The sequence below is a fragment of the Lissotriton helveticus genome, chromosome 4_1 (genome assembly GCF_964261635.1).
Source record: "Lissotriton helveticus chromosome 4_1, aLisHel1.1, whole genome shotgun sequence".
In the NCBI taxonomy this organism is placed as follows: domain Eukaryota; kingdom Metazoa; phylum Chordata; class Amphibia; order Caudata; family Salamandridae; genus Lissotriton; species Lissotriton helveticus.
The window spans coordinates 268,778,077-268,793,289 of NC_136063.1; the positions used below are offsets into that span (position 1 = coordinate 268,778,077).

Here is a 15,213-nt window from a genome sequence, read left to right on the forward strand (position 1 = left end):
AAAGAAGATTTGAAACTGTTACAACATGTGCAAGCTCAGTTAAGAACAATTGCACATTTAAACCGGGCATTACAAAGACTTAGATCAGGTTTTGTGCCTTGGTAACTTTTAAATGAAACCGCTTTATTCGAACACAGCACATAAAACAACGGCCAACAAAGAATCCACTTACACTTTTTTAAATATGCACCATTTGCAGGCAGTGACATGCCATCTATTACCTGGTTAATACATGGTATTATTTCTCTACCAGTAACAACCTTTCATTTTCATGATTGTCAAAAAATGTAAATTTATTGGTTGGTACGAAATGATGCACAATTCACAACTGTTCCATTCATGGAAATTTCAGAGTTGTGCAACTTGTTTTTCTTCAAAGAATTCTTTCGAATCACGAGGTAGAGTGATTCCTCCTCTTGGTGATATTGCGCATGTGTATCGACTCTTTTGTTAGATTGTTTTTTCTTCGTTGTTGCATTCGGTCGCTTGTGCCTTCCCTCCATCTTCAACTCCATTCAGTGCGAGTCTTTGGTCCTATCCTGTCTTCGACTGTATAGTGTATGTCAATCGTGATTTTCCATTCCTGTGGCGCTCAATAACTTTAGTCAGTTCGGACATCGACCGACCTCCCTTCGGGGTGCCGCCTGTCTTGGCCTAACCTTCTGTATGGAAGATCCGTTCCTGATGGGACGGGCACCTTTTCGATTTTGCCCGCAGTGTCACGCCAAATATCCACACAATGATCAACACCAGGTGTGTAACCTCTGCCTATCGCTAAACCACGGCAAGGCATACTGCAAATCTTGCAAGTCATTGTGATCAAAGAAGACACTTCACGATTGAAGGGCGCGTCAACTGAAAATGTCTTGCTACAGCGGAGACAATACACCTGGTATCTTCAGTGAAGAGCACGCCCAGGAAGAGACTGCGAGCATGGAGGAAGATGTGGTGTTCTCTGTTCTCTGTTGGAGAGATCTCCGGCGTGGAAGAGGAACCTGAATACACCCTGCCACTCAGGCTGCACGTGAGTACTGTTGCCCAAGACCCTGCTCCAACTAAAGAGTTCCAAACAATTGCTGCTTCCAGAGGTCACTGAACCGCCACTGCTATCTGACCATGGTTGGAAAGGCACTTTGGATGCTCCGCCTTTGGCCCCGGCACCAAAAACTGCCGACACGGTCAAGCTTTGGCATTGACCTCCTCAGATCGCGTGCATTCTTTGATCTCTACCAAGCTTTCAGGCCGATGAGGCACACTGCTCCATCTCCTTCGGTGCCAGGCAAGGAATCATGGAGAGCCTCAATTCTGAAATCTGTGAAGACATTTCATTTTCCTTCTTCCGAACCAATTCTTGAAAAAATGGACATTAAAAATCCAAATTCAAGAAGGGATGCAGCAAATTATTGCCTCTCCTCCGGAGAAGCGGTTAATATTTGAGTATGAATTGGACATTCCTGTACCTCCCAAAAAGAGGAAACAGGACTAAGATACCAGCCCTGCACATCATCCCTGTAGGAAAGTGCTCCTTTTGGCATGGTTGGACCCTCCTTTTTTCCTGACTCTTGAATGCAACTTTTACTGAATGTGCACTGGGTTCTGTCAATCAGGTTCCCAGTGCCTGTGTTCTGTCCTTAAACTGTACCTTTGTTTCCACAGTTGGCACACCTCTGGCCCAAATGTAAGCCCCTTGTAAAAGGTACCAGTGGTACCAAGGGCATTGTGACCAGATAGGGCCTCTGATGGCTGCAGCATGTATTATGCCACCCTAAGAGACCCCACACCAAACACATGCACACTGCCACTGCCGCTTGCGTGTTTTGGTGCAACTAAAAGTGAAGAGTTGACCTGGCACACATTCCTGTGTGCCAAGCCTGCCAGCACTATCAGAGGTATATGTAAAGTCACCTCTACAGCAGGACTTACCGCCCTGAGGCAGGGTGCACTATACCTCTGGTGAGAACATACCTGCATGAGCACATATGCTCCTATAGTGTCTAAGGCCATACCAATTACATGGTTTGGGAGCGTGTCAATACGAGTTCCACAGCTCCGTGATGGCGTCACTGAATCCAAAGATGTTTGGTACCAACATCTCAGATTAATGAGCCCACACTGATGCCAATTTTGTATTCATTAATACATGCACTCAGAGGGCACTTCAGAGGTGCCACCTGAAAACCTTCCAAACTGCTAGTGTGTACTGACACTCCCAGACATGTTTCTGATGCCCTAAGGTGAGAGCCTTGTGCCCTCATGGGGCAGAAACAAAGCCTGCTCTGGGTGGAGGTCCTTCACATACCCAGACCCCCAAGTGGGAACAACATTTAAAGGCGGTAAGCCTCAAAGGTTTCCTTCCCTTTGTTATGCCAGCACCAGTGTTTCCAGATAGGGGAGATGCCTGCCCCCTGACCAAGCCCCACTTTTGGCAACAATGTTGGGTTAATTAGTAAGCAGGAGATGTGTCCCCTCTCAGCCAGGACTATTCTAAGGTGTCATGAGCTGAAGTGACCCCCTCCTTTGAAAATCTTTCATGTTGGCTGTGAGGGTTTTAGTCAATAGCATTAGGGGTATGCCCCCTCTCCAAAGGGAGTGGACATACAACAGGGGTGAGTCAACCTAAAGGTAAGTTGCCCATTGGCTACTACCTGCCAGAACCTGTAACTCTCCTAAATGGAGTATTTAGGGGCACCCCTGAACCTTGATCCTTAGATTCCTGGTGACCTAAAGAAGGACCAAAGAGCACTACCAGTAGTGAAGACTCTAGATGACGACTGACTTGGCTCCAGCCTGCCGGCCTGTCTGCAGCCCTTAAAGATACCCGTGCCAAAAAGTGACTTGTTCTGCAGACCCAGCACCCTCCACAATCCTGGGAGGACTGCCTGCCTTCCCTAAAGACCATGAACTCCAGAGCACAACGGCCCTGTCCTCAAAGAAACCAACAAGAAGAGCTCCAGTGCCCTGCTGAACCACCCAAACAGACCTCCGGACCTACCTCTACACCGATCTCCTCTTGCCTGAGTCGAAATGGTCCACTGGTCCTAAGAAGGTTCCCAATCGGTCCAGAGCTCGAGTCCACCCCGAAGACACCTCTCTAGGACTTCACAACGATGCCTGCAGCCTCAACATGAAGGGTCCCCAAAGCGCGGCCAGCCCCGTAAGACTTGCACCTGCAGCGTCCTGGCCTTGGGGAGTTTTACTGACAGTGTCCCTGTGTTTCTCATCACGCCAACCTACCTCTAGAGCCACCAGTTTCCATCGTCCAACCTCCTGGTCAGAGTCTGCAGCCTTTGTTCGAAATCTTCAGTTTCCAATGCTTTGCATTGGGCGCCCGATGCTGTGTTGGCACTCTGCACCTGGCGCCTCTGTGCTGCTGAGGGTGGGTGTTAGGTGCTGCCTCGTGGCCCCCCAGTGCTGATCCTAACCCCCGGAGATTGACCTCCAACTCTGATTTTACTTACCTGCAACCTTCACCTCATTGCATGCCCCCAGTTTCTATTGACTAACATTGGGCCCTAGTGACAGATTTTGACCTCTGCACCTGGCCGCCCCAGTGCAGCTGGTGGTACAGTCTCTACATTTACCTGACCTTACCCGGTATTGGTCCTAAAACCCGAAGTCTGGATTTGTCAGTCATGTACTTACCTGTGAAATACAACATTGGTTTTCCTCCATAAGTTAGCATTGAACTGTTTGAGAAATGCACAATGTGACCTCTTTGTATGCTTAAAAACTTTGGTTCCAAGTAATAAACATACAAAAAGGAATATTTTTACTAACAATTGGTCATGGATTTGGTCATTGAGTGTGTGTAATCATTTCTTGCCTGAGTGTGTACAGCAAATGCTTCACACAGCCCTCTGAGTACCCTAATTGCTTGACCACACTACCACAAAGGAGAGCATTTAGTATTATCTACTTTAGCCTCTGTAAAGCCTCTGGAGATCCACTGGACTCTGTGCACTTTATACCTTACTGTGTTATAGTATATACAGAGCCAGCTTCCTACAATCTCCCCCTGCCTCTCCCAACCACCACCACCTCTTCCTCCACTTCCTCTAGCAGCAGTACCTCCACCATCCCCTCCTTCTTCACATCAAGACCCTGTAGATAATACTCATATGGGTTCACTCATAGGTGGGTTTAGGAGAACTATTAGGGGACCCTAATCCTATGGACCTTTATGGCATGGGCCCCATAACTCCCAAAGACCCAAATCTTTACTCATCTCGCCCATCTCCTCCAGAAGATCCTAGTGCTTACCAGTAAGTGATTGCTGGAGCAGCTACTTATCATGGAGTTCAGTTCATAGAGAGTCTCTAGAACAGTACTTGCTCTTTGACACACTTTCATCCACCCATATGGTCACACAGTTTCTGCCCATGCTTCCTGGCATGTTGCGTCACACGGATGACATATTTAAAGAACAAATAGTGCTCCAGTTATACCCCACGGTTTGATAAAAATTTTGAAGTGGCTCCCTCGGACCCACTTTTCATGCATAGCCAGGTTCCACCAGACCCTATTGTTGCTACCACAACTTGTAAATGAGCCAATAGTCAAGCAACTGGGGTTAACCCACCTTCTGAGAAGGAGAGCAAATGCGTTGATGCTGCTAGAAAATGTGTGGCAGCTCAAGCAATCGATCATTGGCGTATAGCCAATTTCCAAGCCCTATTTGCTCATTACGATAGGGCCCACTGTGATGAAATTGAAGAACTGCTGCAGTATCTCCCAGAAGATCACAAAAAAGGGATCAGGAAATTGTTTCTGAAGGTCAGGCCATCACTACCAATTCCATCAGATGTGCCTTAGATGCAGCAGACACAGCTGCTAGGGGCCTTGACACCAGCATACTGCTCAGGAGACATGGCTGGCTCAGAAGCTCAGACTTTAAACCGGAGGGTCAGCAGGCAGTCTTTTACATGCCTTTCCATAAGGAGCATTTATTTGGTCCTCAGGTGTACTCCACTTTAGAGAAGATGAAGAAAGATACTTACATTGAGAAAGCAATGGGAGCCCTACAAACTCCTACACTTCGTGGTTCCTTTCTCCACTCCGGCTACAAGGGAGGATACAAATCCTTTGCCACAGATGCCTCCAATACCTAGCAGAAGCAATGCCAATCTACCTTCACTAAAGGCTTTTACAGAGGCTCCTTTAGAGGCAATAGTAACAAAAGTAGAGGCAGGGGTGGTACAGCAAGTGGGACAGCCTCCGCTCCCAAACAGTGACTGCCACATCCTTGCACCCGAACACACAATTTCTGCCGGGGTAAGACTACAGTCCTGTAAACCGGTCTAGGAAAGTATTGCAACAGACCAGTGGGTACTAACCATTATTCAACATGGATACGGTCTGCAGATCTTTACCACACCCCAAACATCCCACCTCGCAATCACAGACTATTACAAGATCACCTAACACTTCGGAAACAAGAGGTCCAAGCCCTTCTTCTCAAAGGGGCTATAGAACCAGTTGCCCTTCATCAGCAAGGCATAGGAGTGTATGCCTTCTATTTGTTAATTCCAAGGAAGGATGGGTCACCAAGACCAATCCTATATCTCGGACCTCTCAACTACTACATCCTATCAGAGCATTTTTATATGGTCACTCTACAAGATGACATTCCACTCCTACAGATGAGTGACTTTATGACTACTTTGGGCCTAAAGGGCGCCTATTTCCTTATCCCAATTCATCCTGCCCATTGCAAATACATCAGGTTTTGTGATAGCAGGAAAACATTACAAATTCAAGGTTCTCCCATTTGGTGTCTCTACCGTACCAAGGGTCTTCACAGACTGGTTAACAGTTGTAGCAGGACATCTATGTTGACAAAACATTCATGTATTCCCATACTTGGACGATTGGCCAATCAAAGCCAACACCCACCAGCAGTGTCTGCACCTTTTATCATAAAAAGCATTACCCTTGGATACTTCCTCTGCTGCAGATTGGTGCAGCACATTTTATTTGACTACAGCAAACTTAAGGGATAATTGAAGAGCATAAAGAAGCCTTTTGATTGGAGTCTCAACTTGGGTGAGGAAGCCCTTTGTGCACCCAGAGAAGCTCACAGCCGTTAGCAATTCCAAACCTGTAGTTGGAGTCATTGAAAATGTGTATACTTTAAAAAAATATATATAAATACTTTTTAATACATGTTCAACAAAATACAGTCTGCATATTTGGTACACAAACAAAACACTATGGTTATACATAAATATGGGCTAGCGAGGCAAGATAGACCATTATATTCATATTTAATCAGGAAATATTTCCAATCACGTTTTAGTGCACACAGTGTGTCTCTGGATCAAAACAGTCCCATGTGGCCCCAAATCATCCTGTGCTTTGTCGGGCAGCCTTGTGCTAGGTATCTTGTCTTCTTCAAGATCACATAATTATCCACCATCCCCTACCTCCCCCTGCCTCCCACCACCCACCGCCCCCACTCAGCTAATCTGCGCATCTTGGGGCCCTATCGAACTTCTAATGGCACAATGAGACCTCCATTCCTAGCAGGATACCGATATTTTGAGATGTCACCCCTGATAACCAGGGGACATAACTTAGGTGAGGGTTCCACAGGTTGGCACAATAGATCATCAGTACTTAGTCCGTTGCCTGTCAATGATGGATCTTTGGACTGCTCCATGCTGCACAAAACCAGTGTATGTTGTCTGCACTGCATCATGTGGGGAATGCAACATGCCCATTTTCCACTTTCTAGGGAAGAGGGGGCATAATAGCTGTGGAGGTATTTGATTTGAATGAGGCAGAAGCATGGTAGACTTGCAAGTTCGCGGGAGCCATTCTAACCTCTGTCCATTCCTCATCCTCTGACTGACCAATATCTCGTTCCCACAGGGCCTGTTTTCTGATTGACTAAACTTCATGTACAGGAAAGGAATACTTATTTGCTTCTTGAGCAGAGTGTATCCTGACTGCTGAGTCAGTTAAAATTAAGTTGAATCCAATAACAAAGTTTTGTCACATACCCCATTTTGCATTAGAACCCTAGGAGGAATCAGGAATTTGCATGGTCATTGCTTCTCTGAGAAAACAATAGGTTTTGGTACCCACTGTAAGCGTCTCTAATATATACAACACTTCTATTATGACTGCCAAGAAACTTGACAAAGATACCTATTGATTTGTTCAAGACCTACGTGCTCAGTGCTGTTAAACTACCACATTTATTAATACAAAGTGGGGGGAAAGAGGTTTGCCGGTCTGTCACATGTCGTCTCTATGCATCGATCATTTTTTAGGACCTTTCTGATCTCTATCTGCATGACAAGCTTGATATGCTGAGACTTACTAGATAACAGCAGATGCAGAAATTAGGGACAGAGTGAGGCGGGAGCTGCTTTCTCTGTTTTACTTCCAACTCATTTGAGAGCGGTCATTGAGGATAGGCTTTCAATATTTACTCAAGCTGAGGTTATGAAAAAGTGCCTAGTCTTGCTACCCAAGATGTGAGCCTCTGTGACATGACTATGGTTGAATAGAGAAGCTATGAGCGCTGTATGCACTGCTATTTTTGATCTTTAAAATGAATTGCAGTTTCATCAGATGTTGATAAATGTTTATTCAAGCCTATGAAAGTCTGTTTTCTTAATGGCCTTAAGGGAGGTGCATACATAATAGGGTCTTGTTGCTTGCTTGAAGAATCTTCCGGCAAAATACTCCCTTCACGTTCATCCATTTTTCATTATGTCCTTGGTTGCTATTCCAAGAATTCAGCATAGTTGACGTGGTGGGCATTTGTTCTCTCATTTGGTTTCTAAGCACTGGAATGCTCAGCAGATTCACCTATGATAAAAGAGAAACTTCTTGGTGTTCAAGAAACACCTAAAAACTGGAGTGTTTCAGCGAGTCAACTTGAGATTTCTGGCTGCTTCACCAGTGCTCTCTTGGCTTACGTCATGTGCTTTCAGCACCAGTACGTCCTTTACAAATTGAAAAATAAATAAAAATAGGCTTTCCAGGAATCATCATGAACCTCTTTAGGTTTCTTACCGCCTTCCTCTGACCACCGGTCAAAAATCCTCCCACTTCTCTTTTATCCCACTCCATCCATTTGGGATTGACCCTTCTAATAGCTGTCCAGGGGCTGGTCCCAGAGATGGACATGGCTTGCTATTCTTTCATGATGTTTCTCTTCTTCATGGAACAAATTCACCAGCATCACAAGGTGGAGGGAAGATCTATCGGTTTTTACTTTGTTTTTAATCTGTTTTTGCACTGTCGTGGAGCAGTGAGCCGATGTTGCTCCCGGATATGGCTATTTTTGGGATACATGAGTACAGTGAGGCGGGAGAGTGTTACCGATTAAGTTATTTGCCACTTATTATTATTTGAAACCTTTTTGCTTAATTTTTCTGGCTTGGTTATTATGCCCCTATTAATCCTTAACCCACTACCATGCTTTCATTACTTGCCTCTCCCTCTCCTCTTTTTGTCCTGGGCAATGTTAAGTTTTATATAGCCATTGTAGGTGGTCTCCTGTTGTAGGGTGCTTGAGTAGCTACGTGAAAATAAAGGAAGGTGGTGTCCTGATGTAGGTTTCCCACACTGCTAATCACCTCACCTGTCATTTTATAGCCTCAGGTCTGGCCTCAAGTCCCCCAAAACAGTGTAGTCCAGTCTCTACATGTTAAAGCCATCAGTTAAGATAGATGAAATTTGCCAGCATTTTTGTGGTAATTGAATGATCAGGTTCAAGATTTCAAGCGCTCTAGCGAGACATTACAAGTGTCCATGTAGCTGCCTCAGCGGATTTAGAACAACCTTAGAAGAACCCAGGGGAGTGTCTTGCAGTTTACCTCATTTGGAAAATGTTTAACATTTAGTATCCAGTTCCAGTACTCCCTGCTATGCAATGAATGCTGAGCTCTTTCCTGAACTTTTTAACTTTCGGTGTATGATTTTGTCCTAGTATCACTCATACCTTACTGACTCGGCTTTGCTTTTTTGCTGTCTTTTATCTTTGTTCTACCTGGATGCCATTGCATTATCCTACTTTCATCCCTAAAAACCCTTTAGTAGATGTCCGTTACTTATGCGTGTTTGCTGCCCTCTTAGGCTTTTTACTATTTCTTGACTGCTGCCCACCCCTAAGCTTGTGTGCCACCCTTCTAACCCTTGTTTCTGTGTGCCACCTGTCCACACATGAGCTCATGTCCTGCCTGCCCAGCGTGCTTACTGCTCACCAACCAATGACAGTGCTTGAATTTTTCAGATGGTAAAATGTCTTGCATTCATCTTCCCTTTCTGACTAAACATTATATCTGCTTGCCTTGAAGGGCATTTGGTAAATTTGGCTGATTTAGTTGTCTTGTCATTCAAGTCCTTGTTCAGGCTCAGCAATCACACATGCCTACATTGTTTGGTGTCTCACCTGACTTTCCTAATTCCTTGACTGGTTATACGGCCTAGATGCTCCTGTTCAGATACCATTTCTATCTTTAGTAAACTTTTTTTTCTGTTTTAGCCAAAGTGAATCATGAAATTGAACCTGATTTTTTATTTATTTTCTGACCCTTCGTTACAATTGTATACTTGTTGTCTTGATCAATATTTCATCAGTTGGGCCCCAGTGACCATTCTACTTCTGTCAATTATTTTAACTAGATTAGTTGAAAGAAAAATGTCTTTGACTTATATACATTGGTTGAGAAGTTTAGATTTCTTTAACATCAGTTTGTTGTTTTTATTCCTCAGCTACAAGGTTTGAGCCACAACGTCATCTTTACCTTGGATTCCCTTTTAAAAGGAGATTTGAAAGGAGTCAAAGGGGTATGATTAACAACATTATTTACAATTTTACGGCTATTTGATAAAAGAAAAACACAGCTGTGGTGGAGTAACAACCATCTATTACTTGCCCTTCATAAGTTGCTTACTTTTCTTTTTTTTTTTTTAGAGTGCCAGCGAATAAATCCATTCTTCTAGTTTGCGGGTTAATTGGTCTTGGATTTAGAAAAGTAATGCCTCCATTTACCAAGCACTTATTTATGTACTTTAGTTTGTTAACTTGCTTTTAGAATTGCTAAACAATATGGTGCTTGTGATGTGTGTTGTCACGGCAGAGGATATGCGTGTGGTTCAGAACACTAATTAGTGACTATCAGATTCTGATTTAAGAAATGCATGATAACTGCCATTAATAGGAAACGGTCCTGAAAAGACTTCATGCAAACTACACAGTTGAGAATATTGCTGAAATCACATAACTTGAGCTTAGGAATTTGCCTTTAATTTGAAAATATTAAATGTGTATCATATAAATGAGATTATGCCAGCCTTTTTGGTCTACCAGTTTGACATAATTCTCCTCATCGCAGTTAGGTACAGCTTCAACAAGATGCCTGGGAAAACAAGTCTGTAAAGAACATATTGCATCTTCCCAGCAGTTTCCTTTGATTATTACAACATTAAACACTTTTGCTGGTTAAAAAATGAAGTAGCCATCCTTGGCTTGCAGACACCGGAAGTAAGATACTTCTTTACGAATTATATATAAGGGGCATGGGAGTTATAGAGTCCAAATGGATGGCAATTTCTAGGAATAGATGAGCCTTTAACAAGACCCTTAAAATGATAGCTTTGAAGGGTCAGAACCTCAACAAGCATAGCAGTATCTGATGAGCCAAACGCTGACTGCACATGTAATAAAGCTAGTTATTATTCAGAGCACGAATTTCTGTTTTATGTGTATTTTCCATTTTGATAATGTTCTCTTAGTACTTCTGTGAATAATGTTTTATTTTGATAACCTACGTACATGGTTATTTAGTTCAGAAAATACAGGTAAAGTTTAGGTAGTTATTATTTTTTATTAATTATTTTGTTAAGTATATGTATATTTGTCATATCTGTATTTTGTTGCAGATGATGACCGTTATTAGGAAAGTAAAGATGATAATCAGACTAATCCATTTGAGAGATGGGCCCTTTGAGAATGCTTTCGGTTAAATAAACCCTGGACAAATTTTAAAATCTGAACGCAAAACCTGTTGCCTCCTGGAGTTGGCTTAAAATCTTCTCATCGTATGAATATCTATTGTGCTATATGACTCCAGCTATGGATCCTTCCTGGATCCATAACTTTACAATAATTCCCAGTTGCAGGCTGGCCCTTGCCACATTTTATTTTAAAAGGTTCCTTTGTGCTCTAAAAGCATTTTATGTCTTTTCACTCTACAGATGTTTTAAAAATACCATTAAAATAGCCTATTTTACGTCTGCTCTTTTCAGTATCTGTTTGCAATATTGTCCCCCAGTAAATAGGCGAAATGGCTTGTTAGAACTCTGCAGACGATACCATCAGTTACTTGAGAACTGTTATAGGTTAAAAGCTTTTCCGGCTCCTTTAAGCTGAGCTCCTGATATTTATCTATTTGAAGAGATTTCAACGCCATAATATTAACCCAGAGATAATCTTACTGTTGGAACAGGATTGTGGCCAACAAGAGGCCCTTTTTTATTTTCCACCCTTTACGTAGGATTCTAAGGCTGCTGTTCATTTCTTCTTTTGTGATATGTTTCTGTTTTTTGACCATAGTTGGCTTAGAAGGTTTTGTTTTACTTTAAAGGTTCAGTGCTCAGTATGATATTTATTTATTTATTTGGGTCCGATGTGGATGAGTGTATTTCTTAATATATTTGTAATTAACTGGATTATTATTTAGGGTGGGTGACTACCCATCTCAAGCAACAGTCACAACCCTTGTCAGGGTGAATACTCAAGGTCACTAAATTAACTTTAACTCAACTCCCTGCTAGCTATGTCACAGAGCACACAGATTTAACTTAGGGCAAGGTGTACATTATGTATGCAGTACCTAAACAGTAATAAACAGTCCAAACCGAATGAGAAAAACAGAGTGAAGTTTAATAAAATGACACAATAATAACAAAAATACAATAACAGGAAACCGAGATATACATTTTTTAATTTCGAAGTAGAAATTGTGCCAGAATGCACACAGTGATAGTCAATGGTCGTTGTAGACCGGGACCTAGGTGCAATTTGAGCCTGACTGGAATGGAGTGTGGGTGAGGTACACCAACCTGGTTTGTCCTGCTCAAAGATTTTACCTTCTCAATTAGCCCTTTAAGTCCAAATCTACTGCAGGAGTATACTTCTAAAACCCTAAAGGACCTCATGGAAGGGACTTAAAAACTCACAGACAAGCAGCCAGAGGCCACCAGCAAGCTCCAATCCAGGTCCAGTTGCCACTGGTCAGCTGGGTGCTTCCAAGAAAATGCTTCTTAAAGCTTGTTATATCCCTGTAGCTTGGACAGAAGTTCAGCCTTATGACCCTTGCAGTCCACATCTTTGTCCTGGCTACAAGAGGTAGCAGGGCCAGACTTTCAGGGCTCCACTGAGGTCACAAACAGCAAGTCCTGTACTCGCTCAGTCCATTCTGGTCAACCTATTGTTTGCTCCTGGGAGGCATTTCATACCCAATTTGAGTCTAATTACTGGCCGTGTGAAGCTGGAGAGGTAAATCAAATTAGCATCCAAGAACTTAATGCTGGGAATAGGCAACTTTCTAAAAGTTAATTTTCTAAATCCGACTTCACCAATGAATTGGGTTTCAATTACTTTTAAAAATGATTCTTTAAATATTTTTTTAGCTGGTCCCATTCCTGTGATACAGAATTGATATTTTAATATGTACTCATTATTTAATTACTTATTTACATCGGATAGCTGTGCTTGCCTCAGTGAAAAGAGCTATTGGGTGCTACTCACTGTAAGGACATGTGAACACTAAATGTCCTACTTTTAAATACCCTGGACCCTGACTTGAGGGCTGCGAGGCCTTCAAGAGAGTTTTTACTTGTCAGAATGGTTTATTTTGATTGTTCGAACTGCAGTTTTTACATTACTACAGTAAGGCTACAGTGGTAGGCCTGAAGCTATATTTGCACTGCCACTGTAATGGATTGCAAAGTAGGTGCTGCTATCAGCGAGTGTCATGCAACTTTCAGGCCCTGTTTACTCTTTTTATTGTATACTAAGTACTTTATAGGCATGCAAGATATGTCAATCCAATGATGTTTAAATGGGGAGCACAAGCATTTTACTACTGGTTGTCAGGGGTAAATTGCACAAAGTTCTAAACCCAGCATAACTATGTGGTCCAACTAAAAAGTGAACAATCTGGAGTGACTGCACACCAGTAAACTGTTAAAATGGGCATACACCCATACAATAGTGTTTGTTTAGTAACACATTCACCTCATTTAAAAAGAAAAAGAAAAAAAAATCTTTAGACAATGAGGTGTAGACTGTGATAACTTGTAATACCCCTAGAGGCTATTGTGCGGAGAAATGTGGATTTGGATTTTTGTTGGATTTGTGTTGGATTTGTAAAGCGCACAGCTGCCCGTGAGCGTCTCGGCGCTTGCTTAGGGAACCCGTCCTGGTATTCCCCTGTGAGAAACCCTGGCAGGGTGTCCACAGGGTGAAAGCCAGGCATCCCGCCACGAGGGGCCGTAGTGGAGATTAAGCAAGCTATTGCCCAGAGTCGCAGAGTGTGACCCCGTGAGTTGAGTAGGCACCAGAGCGAGAATTGTCGAGTCTGTGGAATTTTGAGCCCGAGACCCGCCAAGGCAGGGAATCGAACCCTGGTCCACGGTCAATCTCAGCTTCCGGGTCTGCCGCCTCTAACCACTGAGCCACGCTTCTCCACACAATGTGAACAACATCATGTGAGCGAGTCCCCTAGAAGGGCTCTAATCTAACTTTTATGTGCCTTATGCAGATACCAGCCTGGTGTGTCTTGTTCTTGAATCCGCTCCATCTTTATCTTTAAGGCTACTACAAGTTTTTTTGTGTGTAATTCTGTGGGATATCTCCTCTTTCCTGGCCAGGTAGACCTTTGTTCTCTCTCACCAGCTGACGTCATGGTCTACAGAGAAATGATTTACTTTTCAAATCCTGCTGTACCTGTGGGCAGATGATCATCTATACTGATGATCCACATTGCCACTGTATTTATTACCTTTATCCAGCGCAGAAAGGTTTATAATTCTACATTTGTAAAATCTGTCTTCCTGAGATTCTGAAGGTGAATAAGATGGCACATTTTTGCTGGCGAAAAAATACCATCTTTTCAAGGGGGATGCCCTTTCTTCTGGTGAAGATTATGTGAAAAGTGTTATCTGCTATCCTCACCGTTGATGTCTCAGTGATCCTAATTCATGACAAAAAAGAAGCCTCTGTCATCTTCCGCATCTCCATGGAGTCCTATGGTACATGCCTCATCAAAGACAATGAAAAATTCTCATTGACGACCAAGTGCTCATTAACAAAAGCTCCTTCAACCACAGGACTATCATAGGCTACTACATCGTCGATGACTACTACAAAGATGTCACTCCTCCTTCCGTCGATGATAATTTAGTTTATGGCAAGGCATTCTTCGCAGGCCAGAACAGATACCTTTTACCTCGGCGAAGACGGAATTTTCTACTTCAGTCTCCTTTTTTTGTTTCTCTTTCTGGAATCTGACCTGGAAGGAGATGTCATACCCTCAGAAGCGATGACAGCCCAACTCAACTATATATGCCTTACGTCCCCAAATTTAAGGAAGAGGTTTTTGAAGAAGAGAAAAACTACTAGGAATACGAATACAGACCTTTGTAGTTGAGAAGTGTGGGAAAGTGGTATCTGCCGTTATGGTTACCCCCACTTTTGGCCTTGTGCCATGCTGTTTCTGACTAGTCTGACTGGGATCCTACTGATCACGTCCTAAGTCTTTGTGCTTTTTCCCCAGATTGGCTACTGGTTACAAGTCCCTAGTATATGGTACTAAGGTACCCAGGGCATAGGTACACCACGGGTCCCCAATGGGCTGAAGTATGTATTGTGCCACCCATGGGAGACCACTCAGACTGTAACTACAGGCCTGCCATTGCAGCCTGTGTGAGCCGGTGTTAACACCACTTACAACGGATATAGGTTTCCCTATATCTGAGGTCATGGCACTTAAAACCTATGTCACCCCTAAAGCAGGTTTTTCAATCCTGAAGGCAGGGTGCTCGGTTCTAAGTGTGAATGTGCCCCAGCATTAGAGGGACACCCCTTTAACCTTCGGTGTCCATTCTTCTGCATTGTAAGTGCACCAGCCATTACGATATATAGAGTGGCCATGCGTCATTATTCGATGGCTAACTCTAAACTGGCTGTAA

The 15,213-nt window shown here is 43.2% G+C and overlaps 1 protein-coding gene across 3 annotated transcripts in view; it reads left to right on the top strand.

Annotated features, from left to right (window-relative positions):
• Positions 1-15,213, top strand: part of ASAP1 (ArfGAP with SH3 domain, ankyrin repeat and PH domain 1) — a 2,040,747-nt gene that overhangs the window by 583,551 nt on the left and 1,441,983 nt on the right. For all 3 annotated transcript variants that reach the window (XM_078686749.1, XM_078686753.1, XM_078686750.1), the window contains one exon: positions 9,730-9,804. In XM_078686749.1, coding sequence (XP_078542875.1) covers positions 9,730-9,804 — 75 coding nt within the window. The remainder of the gene's footprint in view (positions 1-9,729; positions 9,805-15,213) is intronic.